At 59.1% G+C, this 13,414-nt stretch overlaps 1 protein-coding gene across 1 annotated transcript in view; it reads right to left on the bottom strand.

Annotated features, from left to right (window-relative positions):
• The window catches only part of FAM20C (FAM20C golgi associated secretory pathway kinase), a 46,791-nt gene extending 33,747 nt beyond the window's left edge, over positions 1 to 13,044 (bottom strand). The window contains exons 1-3 of the mRNA XM_017653468.3: positions 11,316 to 13,044; positions 9,425 to 9,600; positions 30 to 108 (exon numbers count right to left, since the gene is read on the bottom strand). Coding sequence (XP_017508957.3) covers positions 30 to 108; positions 9,425 to 9,600; positions 11,316 to 11,857 — 797 coding nt within the window. The 5' untranslated portion in view covers positions 11,858 to 13,044. The remainder of the gene's footprint in view (positions 1 to 29; positions 109 to 9,424; positions 9,601 to 11,315) is intronic.
• Between the last annotated feature and the right edge of the window lie 370 nt (positions 13,045 to 13,414).

The following is a 13,414-nucleotide window of genomic DNA, read 5'->3' as shown; positions in this document are numbered from 1 at the left end:
ACATCCCTCACCACCGGCCCTGTACTCACCTCATGGGTTTGAACAGTGCTTGCCCGTAATTCTGCAACGTCATGATGAGTTTCAGCTGTGTGCCCCCCGACTTCATGGCTGCAGGGAGGGAAAACAGCAGGTCACATGCTGCCCTCAGACCCCCTCTTCCGTGAGTGAGGCCAGCTCCCAACTCTGACCCCACAGCCAGGCCTGGGCGCCTGAATGTGCTGAGGCCCCACCTGGGAGGCTTGGGTCTCCTGCAGTGACACTGGTACACACTCCCTCCTGATACTGGGGCCTGGGCACTGGGAGCAGAGCCTCTCAGACACTCTGAGCCACACAAAGGGACTGGCTCCAGAGGGGACGGCCCAGTGTCTGCACCCTCCAGTTGGGCCCTCCCTGGACACAGCATGGGCACACACGTGTGCCCACACCACTGGTTGCCCAGTCTGACTTCCTGGGGTTCTAGAGGAAGCCTGAACAGGGTCAGTCTGAGGAGGCTCTGAAGACCCCTTGGCTGGGAGCACCTCCCTCCCCCAGAACAAGGCTTCCAGGGGGTTCACAGGGGCCCTGTGGGGTGGAAGCCTCCAGAGGCTCTGCTCTGGCCTCTCACAGCCTCACCAGCTCAGAAGGTCAAAGGATTCCCCCAGATACCTTCTCTTTCCTGACTTTCCTTTATGCTGGTGGAGCAGAAGGAGGGAAAATATGTGGGACTTTCCCGCAGTGGTTGGAGTGCCAGTAGCCCCAGGAGTTGGGTGGCTGGCTATCATCCACGCAGCAAGGGCCCCAGGCCACGTGAGACAGGACACGGGCCTTGCCCAGTGCTCACAAAGTCCTCCTGCTTCCGCACCGGCTGGCTGTGCTAATGTCATAGGCGTGAACAGGAGGGTGGCAGGGTGCCCCCAGGGAAGTCCATGTTCAACGGGTGGGGCGAACTGAAAACTAAACACCCGGAGACCTCTGCTGCCTCACAAGGGCCCTGGGGCTCTGCTTCTCGAAGGCCTCTCAGGGAGGTGGCATGTATGTAGGCCACTGTCGCCCAGGGGCAGGCACTGGCCCTGAATGCTGGGGGCAGCAGAGAAAGCCCACCTGCAGCGCTGGGCCCTCAGGGTGGGGGTCCGGGGGCTGGGGGCCTGGGCTTGCGCACAGATCTCAGAGGGGCCCTGCCGGCAGGGAGGGCATGGCTGGCACTGGGCAGCAGAGTGCTAGATGCTGCACCTGTGCACAGGGACTGGCTCGGGGATGGAGGGTAGAAGCCAGGGTAAGGAGGCTGTGGCAACTGCAGGAAATGAGAACAGAGGTGCGGAAAATGGGAAAATTCAAGAAATCAAAAGGAACCACCTGGTGGAGTTAGTGTGGGGTGTGGAGGAGAGGAATGCAGCATGCCCCTTGGCTTCCAGCGGGAGCTGCTGGGTGCCAGAGGAGGAGCCGGCCTGGAGGCGAAGATCCAGGTGGGTGAGGGTGTGATGATGCAGGGGCCCCAGGCCCTGGGGAGGCCCAGGTGAGGGTGCCTGTGATCTAGACACAGCACTGGGTGCAAAGGACTGTCCACAGAGGCGAGTAAAGGCCGTGGATGGGGTCACCTGGGGCAGAGCAGTAGCCAAGGGCCCAGGACCAAGGCCGGGGACACGTGGGTATTTCAGATCCAGGGAGTGGGAAGGAGCCACAGTGAGGAGGGACCGATGAGCCCGTGGGAATGGTCCGGCGGAGGGGAGCAGGGGACGTCGCACGCTGCAAGGCTTGGGGGGCAGTCCAGAGGCTGCCCTGCTTCCAGTGGCTGTCTACGAGGAGTCTTCCCTGCCTCTCAGGCCCTTCTGCTCGGTGGAGCCTGGGATGCCCGCCCAGCACCCTTCATGCAGTCATAGCAAGGCGCAAGACAAACGAGGGAAGCATCTTAGTTGACCAGTCAGCGCCTCAGGCTCCTGGGGTAATGTGGGGGTGAGAACGTGGGGGGCAACACTTGCAAAGCACCCGGAACAGTCTACGCACAGTGAGTTCAGAGCCACAGACCATTGAGAGGCACAAGGAATGCTCCAAGTTCTATGTGCCCAGAGCGTTTTTGGGGGCCTGGTGGCCTCTGTGAATGCCATGGCCCAGACCCTTTCTCCTGGGTCCCAGCCCGGCCACCTGCCAGTTCCTCCTGAGAAGCACCTGCTCCAATTGCCACCCAGGCACCAGGGGTGAGCCGGTGTGATCTGTGGGCAGCCGGTGAAGCTGTCCCAGCCTACACCCTCCTCAGGGAAACAGAGCCAGCAACAAATTCCACTTCCCTCGAACACACCAGGAATAACTGAAAATGTCTGGCCTGGCGCTGTAATCCCATGACAGGATCCCAGCTAGCCCTCAACACGGCACAAAAGAATTCTGGAGGACAGCAACTGCTCACAGTTTTATTATTAAGCAAAGAGCATATGAAGCATTCACTTGCCAAAAACTGCTTTTTTTGGAAAGGTGTGTGCTGAAGTGCCTGGGCAAATCTGGACGCAGTTGGCCAGTGAAGCTCAGGGCCCATTTCCCAAGAATCGAACTGCAGGTTATCTCAATTTCCTTTTTTCCCCTTTGTGCTCTCTAAATTTCTACAATGAATTTTATTATGTTTTTAATAAGATGAAAACCAGAAGTGATTATTTAAAAAATTAGTGGCCCAGTGGAAACCCCATTTGATGTCCCCATTTCCATTTACTAACTGGAGTCACTGGATTTCATTATTCCTTCCTGGGCCAGTCAGGGGCAGCTCATCAGTAATTTGCAAGGTGTGTAATCCTGTTTTTCTAAATAACAAAGTATTATGCAAATCTGGTTGGCTTAATCATTCTTGTTCTGGAAGCAAGTCCTGTGTGCACTGCTGTCCCCCTGCATTCCACTCCACTGCCAGTGCCTCTCCACAGAGCTGATCAATACTTAGAAATGAAAGGGCATTAGTATCTCCAGTGACTAAGGACTCCAGAAACCCCCGATTCTTGCTGACTGCCCTGGACACTGTCTTTCTCGCGGCTGGGGGCCTGTGCCTCCTCTCCGCCTAGCCCAGCATTCACTTACCCAGCTGAAAGACATTTGAGATTCTGCTCTAAAATCAGGTACAGTCTCCCTGCAAACCCCCCCCCACCACACACACACACTGCCGCCAGTCCTGGCAAAGGCCGAGGGTGTTCCCCTGGGGTGGGGAAGAGGCAAACCCACCCTCGAGCCTGTGCCCCCAGTGGACGGCCCACTCTGCTGCTGCAGAATGGGCCCCAGGAGGCAGTCAAGGCCCAGGACACAGACCTGGCCTTGGGAAGGAAGGTACTTCTCCCTGAAGACAGACTGAGGGTTGTGACTCTGGGAATCTGGCCCTGGCACTTGGGGGAAAAGTGTCCTGGGACAGCAAACTCAAGAGGAGGAGCCCAGGTGTGCAGGTAAAGATGCATAGGCAGGTGGACGTGCCCTCCCCTGGCTGCATTTCATGATTCCCATCAAGCAGGGGTCCACCAGAACCCAGCCAGTTCAGCCCTGGGGAGGGACCCAACAGGTAGTGAGCCCACATGGGTGTAGGGCCAGGCTGAGGCCAGCGTCCTGGCATACCTCCAGGGCCATTCCCCAGAGGACATGCTCACCACAGAGAGCCCCTCATGTCTCCAGCTTCTCTCCAGCTCCGCAGCCCCACCCAGTCTAGACACCATCAAATCACCAGCACACATGGGGTGTCCAGCTGACATCCAAGCTGGCTTCCCCACACCTCACCACGAGCCACGCACCCTCAGGGTGCTCCCCCGACCCTGCCCACCTGCCTGTCTTGCCTCCCATGGCAGATTATACTGTTCAGACTCGAGCGTCAGCTCAGTGCCCTTCCTGGCACCCTGAAGGGCCATGCCCCCCAGCCCTTCATTAATACATGGTATTAATTAGCACTGACTAATGATCATTGATAACCTACACCATTAGTCGTACATGTTAACGTGTGTTAGCAGAGAACCATACATTTCATTACACAATGTTCATCGGTGCAATAAATTCTGTGACCACTTGGACACCAACCACTGGCTTTGCTCAGTGTCTTTCCCCAGGACATAGCACAGAGTGGAGGTAACTTAAAATGAGGGCTTCCCCCGAAGGATCCTAAAGATGTAATTTCTTCAGAATTTCCCCAAGGAAGGATCAAGTTAAACCAGAATCAGGGGCAGCCCTGGGAAGAAGGAAAAAGGGGTGCCACCCAGGGGTCCCAGTGCTCCCACACCCAGGGAGGGATAAGAAGTGGGATTGCAGGACCCTGAGTGGGCCCTGAGTCACAGACCTGGAGGTTCACGGGGGTGCGAGGGACCTGGTCCAGGCACGCTGGGGGCAGCAGATGCACAGCACCTGTTTCTCATGGAAGCCAAGGCCAGTCTCCTGTCTCCCTTTTCTAAGAACCCATGACTCATACTTTGATGGGTCATCTCCTGACTTTTAAAAGAATGAATCCTAGTTATTAGAGGCCTGTGGCCATCCAAACACAGCCACATGGGAAGTGCTGCCTGCAGTGCACATCACCACCCATGGCCTGCGGCTGGTCATCTGGGGAGCCTCTGGTTCTTTCTGTGGCCCCGACTATGGCCTGTGAAGGGTCGGAGTAAGCGAGGGCCTTGCCCAAGGATGGTTCCCTTGGGGGAATGCCCCAGGAGCATCTAGGTCAGCTACTCTTCCCCACCCACCCCATGCACCTAACTCCAGGCAGAGGAGGTCCGACCATGTTCCAGGCCCCTGTGTGCCCACATGGAGTCCCTTATACTCTGCTAGGGCACCAAGGGATGCAGACTCATGGAGAAGGCATGGTATGTCCTCTCTGCCGGCAGTGAACATGGGAACCAGGTACTCTGACGTGAGGGGCTGCAGGGGGATGTGTGGGGCCTGGGTCTTCCTGCCTGACCCCGGGGCCTTGGGGGCCTCCACCTCAGGGCCACAGCTCAAGCTGCAGTCCCCACCCTTGGAATACTTGAGGGTGCCTCCCGCTGGGCTACTGTTTGCACCACACTCTTCTGTGTTTACTTCACAGGGAAACTGCAGCTCTGCCACTGGTGGGATCCCACACCCCCCAAGCAGGAGCACAGCGGGGCTGGGCCATTCAACCCGGGTGTAGCTGCCATCTGCTCTGGGTCAGCATCTGCACGGGCTTTGTTCTTGACCTTCAACTGAGGTGGGAAGAGAGCAGAGGGTGGCTGCATGGCTTGCCACCTTCGCTGCCTTCACCACCTTTGGGGTGGTCCTCATCCTTCCTCTGGCACCAAACCTGGGGTCTGGTTAACCAGGCCCTTTTAGTTTTCTTTCTCAGGTTGGCTGAGTGGGACTCTGCAGCCTGGGACCTGAAGTAGCCGTTGCCACCAGTGTGGGGATGGGTGGGGAACTGGCCTGTCTGGGGCTGGGCCTGTCTTCCCAAGGCATCTGCCTCTGACTCATTCATTAGACAGCAGCTGCGAGGCACTGGCACTCAGGCAGTCGTCCCCGAGTGCGGCCGCAGCCCCAGCCTTTGCTCCTGGAAGCTCGCTAGCCAATTAGTCCTGGATTCTGGAGGATGCTCGGTGCCCAGGACTCCTGACCTGCAGACTCCTCCTGTGTGCAGGCACCAGCCAGGGCTTCATCTCCATCCAGTGGAGCGATGCTGGAGTGTGTGCTTCAGAGGCCCAAATCCTCTCACACCAGTGTGACTTCTTGTAAGTAATCCCAGGTACAAAGTAGTTAATTGTGCCATTTATTCTTTGCATCCATAATTGTGCACAATAGTGATTTAATTACCACCAGTGCACTAAAGGCACTGCAGGTCTGATTTCAAGCTGAATGGAGGTGGATAATGTCTGGCGCCTCTTTAAAGGTGGGAAAGGGTGGTCACCAAGCAGATAGAAGCTATAAATAAGTCTCCATAGGCCACACACACTGCATGAAGTGAACCGAGTAGTTCTGAATTGAGAGATTTGATGGGGCTGCTCTGGGAGAAAGCCTTGGTAGCCCGTAGGAACGGTTGTCTCTTACAACAGCATCTCTAGGATCATGTGAACAGCAAGGTGAACAACTCCAGCATTGAAGTGACCATGGGGCCGACAACTGGGAGTCACCAAGAAGCTGAGCTGCAGAGGGGATGTGCTGGCCGTGGGCACCTCTCCCTCTTGGAAGCCTGATTTCCACAGTTGGGTTGGGTTGCCAGTGCCTTAGATTTAGACTCTCTTTCAGGCCAAAACGGGGTCACTGTGATGCTCCTGTCTTTCTTTCCTTTCTTTTCATGATCAAGTGGATGGTGTTGCTGAATCTTGACACTCAGGCAGCCTCTGGGCTCCTGCGAGTGGCTGCACCTGGGGTCCCCCTCTGAGCCACAGCAGTGCTCGAGGCAGGGGCAACCAGTAGGAGGCAGCCCCACGGGGGGACTGCAGTCTCCAACCTGCCCAGTCCTCTCTGCCAGGCTGAGGGCCTGGCCAGGGCCCAGCTGGATGTGGGCGGACACCTTCCGGGAAGCCTGGTTGCTCCTAGTGCACCTGAAGGCCCAGGCCTGACACCTGTTGCAGTGCTGGGCTCTGCTGGCAGGTGAGAGGATTTCCTGCTTCCTCAGGAAAGGAGCCTTTTCAAAGAAGTGAACACACGGTAGCATCTCCAGGCCCGAGTGTCCGGCTGGGCCCTTCCTGCTGTGGCGTGCCCAGCACTGACTGCCCGGCCTCCAAAGGCTGCCCCGCACAAGGCCCACCAGGCAGGGGCCTTGCGTCTTCCCACCTCCTTCTCTCATTTACTCACAAAGCCCCTCGGCAGCCCTGGAGTAGGTTTCATGTGTCCATGTCTTTCAAGGTCTCCGGGGGCAGAATGCTTAGGATTTGGGAAGTTCCAGATGAGAGGGTAGGCACAGTATGATTCCACACACTGTGTAGCACCCCGAGTGGGTATGGACAGAACCCCTAATCAAGCACATTTCTGTTTCCTCAGGGGTGTGAGTACTCGCCTCAAGCAGGACAACAAGGATTCATAAATCACCTCACTGATTCAGGCTGTGTCCCCATGTAAGCTTGGGCTGGGTCAGGTTTTGCTGTTGAATGAGTCATGTTTGGATTTCAGATTTGGAAGCAGAGATTACAGGGTCTGAGTTAGAACCATCGTATGTCCCCTGTGAGAATCTTGAAGCACTGGGGAGGTTAGTCACTCTGGGGGCTATCCTGTGTGGGTGGTGGCCCTGGGCCCATCTGTCAACCTCCCAGCACTTATCTGGGATGACCAGCTGTGCTCTGACTAGGAGCAGGCTTGGTGACACCAGCCAGGCCATCATAGTCCAGGAGGTGGGGGAGACCAGCTCGGACAGCCCATAACTGGCAGACAGGGCTCAGCCCAGACCAGAACCCTGGGGTGGGAAGTTGGCCACAGGCTCTGGACCCACACTGTGATGTAAGGCAGTCTGGGCACCACTGCCCATGGTAGTCAGACCAGAGTGGGTGGAGGGGGCCTCAAGTCCAGGGCCCTGGGGGAAGGGAGAGAGGCAGATGCTGAGGTAGGCAAAGCTGCCTATGAGCCACAGAGGGCCCATCTGCTCCCTGGAGCTGTGCCCTGAGCTCCTGGGCTCTACCCAGTGTGTGTACAGGTTCCCAGTGAGTGCTGGCAGGCCATCTGCTTCCTGAGGGATGTGGTAAACCTGGCCAGTGTTGGAACCCTCCATCCTCCACCTTCCCCCAACCCTGCATTTGCACTTGAGGGACTGGCCATAAAGCGCACGTTCTGAACACTAATACTTCACAAACTGGTTCACATTCACCACCTTATTAGAAAAAGATGCAATGCTCCTGGGTGTGCATAAGCCCATTTGACAGATGGAGAAACTGAGGTGGAGAGATGTTCAGGCGGAGGGCAGCAGAGTTGCACATTCAATGGGGACACTGAATTTCCCTTAAAATCCCTTCTGATTTTAAAACGTTGTTCTTGGTTTCCAGAAAGCTCTGGCTTCTTGGCCCTTTCTAGGATGAAAGCCTATGCTTCATTTAAGACCTGCGTCAGATCCCTTTTCTTTCAGATGTAGTTTCAAGACTTTAAATGCTCCAAGACTTACCTGCATGGGGCTAAAGCATTTGTGATTCATCAGTCTGTCCTCCTGGAACTCCCAGGTCACCTTGTTCAGGTTGGATTCATCCTCCACTCTCCACACCCAGAAGGGGGCTCTGAAGAGCTTACTGAATGGTGAACAGTGGTCAATGCCCTGGATACGTCTTTAACGGCCCCTCTGCTCTCAGCAGTGAAAGGGATGCCCAGCTGTGGCTGTCTATGGGAAATCCCTTTGTGCTCACAGACTGTGCCCAGCACAGCCGAAGCCCCTGCAGGCTGGCCAGGGGCAGGGGAGCTGAGCTTCTCCTGGAGAGGGTTGGGCTGGGGCTGGAGCCAGGCTTGGTGCGCAGTGAGCAAGGACAGAAGGCCACAGCTGGTTCTGGCCAGTTCCCTGTCACTAGGGGAACAAGCACAGCCAGGGAAAAGTTGCAGGTCCTGTCTCTATGGCAGGTGAGCGCCCAGCAAATAGCTCAGTACTGGGGGAAGAGCCAAAAATAGGCTCTTAAGAACTCCAGAAAGCCCAGAACTTGCCAGCCCCATAGGTAACACCTAACTCCCCCAGTCAGCAGCTCCCCAGTCAGCAGCTGGACAGAACTCCAGTTACCAGCATGCTTTCAGCATCAGGATTACTTGTGAGACCCCAGGAAGATTGTGCCTGGAACTGCCTGCTCCATAACACAGCCCACAGACCTGAACGCACATCCCCCAGGGCCCCTCGACCCCACCCCATGTGCATCCAGGCCAGCTCCCTGCAAAGCCCGGGAACTGTTCTTCCCATCCCAGGGCCTCAGCCCATCCCCCACTGTCTCTCTGAGCTTCGGGTGACTAATGGGAACCTTCACAGACAGCGGCCCACAGGCCTGACCACAGCACCAACCCTCCATGCTCAGAAACTGCCGCTGACACTTCTCTGAAGTCAGAAATGGGATGCCCTTTTTCATCTGATGCAGCAGATCCCAAAGACTCAGAGATGCCGCCTCCAAACTACTTAGTGCATGGGCCTCCACCCTGGACAGAGTTGGGTCCTGGTCACTCCCTTCCCCACCAGATTGCAGGAGCACCTAGCTGAGCTCTGACGCGGAGCTGACTGACAACCTCACGAAGTCCTGAGTGACAAGATGCATCCCCATGGTGCTCAGGGAGGGCCACAGCCACCAGGGTTGCCCCTTCCTACCTGTGGAAACGCTATGCTCTAGAACACGCCCCTCCTGAGGATCTGCTCAGGTGGGCGAGAGGCACGTAACAGAAGGGGTGGTGTGGCATCTCTCATGAGTCCTCCTGCAAGAGCAGGTCCCCCACCTGGAAGGCCCCCAGGCACATGGCACCAGGAGCTGTCCCAGCAGGGAGCGAAGGCATCCCAGCTCTCCTGCCAAGGACAGCCAGCCTGAGCAGCCCAGCCCCGGGGAGAGGCACTTACCGACGCTGGTTATCCTGTGCTCACCGAGGTCCCGCAGCAGGGCCTCGATGGCTGGGCTGCGCCTAGAGTACAGCTCGTACCGGTTGATGCCAATGTGAAACTTGAGCCAGTTGGGATAGAAGTCCACTGCCACCTCCCCGGTGGGTAAGAATTCTCCGCCTTCAGCACCTTGTGGCCTAAAGGAGTGAAGGTGTCTCAGAGTCAGAAGGGGGACAAGGTCTGCAGGAAGGGAGAGCTGGCGCCGATGCCAAGCTTTTGACTGGGGGTCCATACTAGTGCTGATTTACCCAAAGGTGCCTCTGCTCAAACTTCCCTGTAGCTGTTGCTCTGCTAACTAATAACATATCCAGAGGCCAGGGATATCTTCCTAACCACAGGGAGACTCCACGGACAGCTGTGACTAACAAGACCAAACCCAGCATTAGCAGGAGGCCCCTCCATGTCACCTCGGGGCCACCAAGCATGAAATCAGCCTGGGTATGAGGGGCTATCAATACTTCCTGGGGGTCAGAGCCCATCTTTGACCACAGACTGTGCAAATTGCTCCCATGCCCAGTCTGTTAGAAACCTTCCCTGGGCACTCTGCTTTGGTTCCCACAGCCAGGGGTAGGAATGATGCAAGAATCTAAATTTGATTTTAATGAAAGCAGTCTTTGGTGAGGAGAGAGGAGGGGGCAGGCACTCACTGCAGATGGGACCCCAAAATGAGGACCAGCTGCCCATCTGGCTGTCCTTACATCCCTGGGGTGAAGGGGCCAGAGTGGAGGACAGACCCTGTTTGCTGCTGGGCTGGAGGGAACCGTGGAGGTCGTCTCAGCTCTGATTCACATGCAAATGAGGCCCTTTCCTCTGCACGTGAGCTGCACCACTGACCCCCTGGCTCTGGGCTCTGTGCATCCAGTGAAAAGCCCCAGCCCAGGCCACCACTCCGATTCTCAAGTATCTGAGCATTTCCTTGAACCTGACCAGCAGACCTTGGTGTGTTTAGACAGAAAGCACTGGGCCTGGTCAGATTTCAGGGGAGAAAGGATTTTTATAACATGGTTTGGAGACCTGGTCTTTCCCCTCTGTTGCTGCGGTAACCTTGCAGGTGGCTGTTTATTCTGGCTTTGCGCTAGTTAATGTATCACCATCCGGGTTGCAGCATCTGCTTATTTTGGTCCGTGTGGCTGAGGAGACCTAGGGAGAAGGTTAGGCCAGGACCATTTAAAGAGATGTTCCCAGGGTGCTCCTCACCTCCGTGAGGCCATCACCCCTTGCTACCCCCACTATTCCCAGGTGGCTGCTGTAGGCACCCAGGCTGGGCAAGCCCCTCTGTTGTGTCTCTTTGGGGCCCCTCTGCTAGTTTGTTTTCAGTAACGGGTTTACTAGGCTCACTGGGCTTCTCCAGACCCCTGACATGTCCTCCAGAGCCATGTCGCCAAGTGTCTGCAGGCCTGCAGCCAGCAGCTCCCCAGGAACAGATGAGGGGCAGGATCCCATTCCCTCTCTCCAGCCAACAGGCCCATTCGGGGCCAGATGCCAGTTTCTCAAGTCAGGGACCAGGGCCTTGTTTCTGTAAATGCAGCACTGACCCGCCCCCAGCTCCGGGCTGCCCAGTCTGCCTCCCAGGCCAGCTGCACAGAGAACAGCTTCCAACCAGCCAGGGGCTCTTCACAAGGAGCCAGTCATTCTGGAGACAAAGGCAGTGCCCCAGGCATGCTGCCCCGCCTCAAGAGGCTCAGCTCCCAGGGCCTCAGCCACAGACGCCCTCTTCACACAGGCCTTGGATGTGTGAGGGAGATTTCTGGGAAGGGTACTTGGGCTGGTCTCTATTCTCCAAGGGGCGCATGGCTGCTTTAGGGGCCAGGAATCGCCAGCACCCAGCCTGGGGGCCTTCCCACCCACTCACCAGTCTGGGTTCTCCGCAGCGGCCTTGGGGTTGAACCTGATGTCGCTGTTCACATTGAAGAGGACGTCGTCCTCCGTTAGCGGCGGGGTGGGAAGCTGGTAGAGTGGGTGTTCAAACAGCCTGGCCAGGAGGGAGCCATCCCGGCTTGGGCCAGAGGGCGGCACCGACCGCCAGGAGCCGGGGTCTCGGAGAAGCGGCCGGTGCGCTGGGTCGCGAAGTCGCGGCGCGCGGGGATCCTGCCCCCGCACGGCACGCTCGGCCAGTTCAGCTGCGGGCGGCAGTTTCTCCAGCGAGTGGGATGTAAGGTTGGAGGAAGGGTCTGAGCTGAAGTCCTGTAGGATGCGTAGCGTGTGTTTGTTGGGCCAGCCGGGTGCCGCCGCCCCGGTTGCGGGCTGGGCGCACGAGCAACCCGGCTCCCCCGCGGGCCGCGCGGCGCTCCTCTCCAGCTTGGGCAGCAGGTCCAGCACAACGTGCAGCGCGCAGGCCAGCAGGAACGCCATCAGAATGAGCACGCGGAACCTGCGCACCGGGATCGCCTTCATGGCCGCGCGGGCGGGGCGGTCTGCGACTCCGGGCTCCTCCCGGGGCGCGCTCCGTGCGTGGCCCGCTAGTCGTAGCTTGGTACGAACGCGGTGCCTTGGCGCGGGTCAAGGTCCGTCCGGCGTAGGGCAGCTACAAGCTCCGGGACTGTCCCCGGGCCTGCACCACGTGTAGGGTGCCTACCGCCAAAGCCCCCGCTCGCCGGGCCATCTCGGGCCCGTGCCCTCTCGTCTCTCCGGAGCCGCCCAGCCCAGCGGCCCTCGTCCGTGGAGCTGGGGACGCTGCTGAATGAAGCTCCGCGCACGCAGCGGCCTGCTGGGGTCAACGGGGCCGCGGCTGCGCTCATCAGGCGCGCAGGGACTCTAGGCTGCGGCCCATCCCGGCCGGGCGCGGCGGCCTGGGGGTAGTGGAGGTGACGGAGCGGCGCAGTCCTACCCGCGGCAAGGCGCAGTCCCCTCCTCGGCTCCGTGGGCCGCTCTAGGCGCCGGACGGGCCGGGCGGAGGAGGGGCGCGTCCTTGGGGCAGGTCTCGGCTCTCTCACGCTGCGGCCCGGAGCTGGGGACGTGGAGGGACTTGGGCGCGGGGCTGCGGGAACTGAGGAGGGGGCGCACACGGGGCGGCCGGCGAGGCTCCCGGGCAGGTGCAGCGGCCTTCCCCGGAGCACTGCACAGGCAGCGCCGAGCCTCCCGGCCTCCGCGCCCCGGGCCGGCAGATATCCGAGCGCCGCGGAGCCGCCCCCCGCGTTAGCGCCCACAGATTGGCGGAGCCGCAGCCCCGCGAGTCACTGCCGGCCCCGCCGACTCCACTCCTTTCTCCTCCCCTCGGCCGCGCCCCACGATGCCTCTGCAGCTCCGGGCCCGCGAAGGAAAGGGCGCCTTCTTCCCGTTGTTTGCCGAGAGAAGACGGACAGACCCAGCGAGGAGGGCCGGAGGGCGCGGGTCCCCCGCGAGAGAGGGCGGCGCGGCTCCGCGGGAGATTCTGCGAGGGTCGCTCCGGGCAAGACGCCGCTCCCAGAACCTCCGCCCGCCCTGCTGGCCGCCGCCAGCTGCAGCCTCCCGGCTCCTCCCAGATGAGCGAGGGCCAGACCTAGGCCAAGTCCCTCCCCGGAACCGCTGGGCGTCTGCGCCGCCCGAGGAGTTCCCCGCGGGGCGGCGACCTTGTGCCCCACGCACCCGCCTCGGCCGGGCCCGGCTCGCTAGGGGGAGCGGAAGGGGCGGTGGGGCTGCCGCGGGACAGTACTGGAGCAGCGCGGTATTTGGACCAAATGCGGAGGAGACGCCAGAACTCGGTTGTGGGCCCCACAACCACCCCAAAGGGACCACGCCTGCGCCTTAACTCTACAGGCGCCGGCGCCCTGGGCTAGGATTCGCTGGGCACTGGTGTCTGGGAGGCGCACCCGCTCGCTTCGGGCGTGGCAGTGTGTGAGGGCTGGTGTCCTTTTGCTTCTCCAGATGGGCAGAATTGGCCATCCATACCCAGGATCGCCGTTTTCTAAACGTGGCGTCTTTTGGACCCACACAGCTTCTGGACCCCAGCCCCCAAGAGAGTATTAACTTGAA

Source organism: Manis javanica, chromosome 10 (genome assembly GCF_040802235.1).
Source record: "Manis javanica isolate MJ-LG chromosome 10, MJ_LKY, whole genome shotgun sequence".
In the NCBI taxonomy this organism is placed as follows: Eukaryota; Metazoa; Chordata; class Mammalia; order Pholidota; family Manidae; genus Manis; species Manis javanica.
Note: the sequence above shows the minus strand (reverse complement) of the source record. Positions and strands in the feature narration are given on the sequence as shown.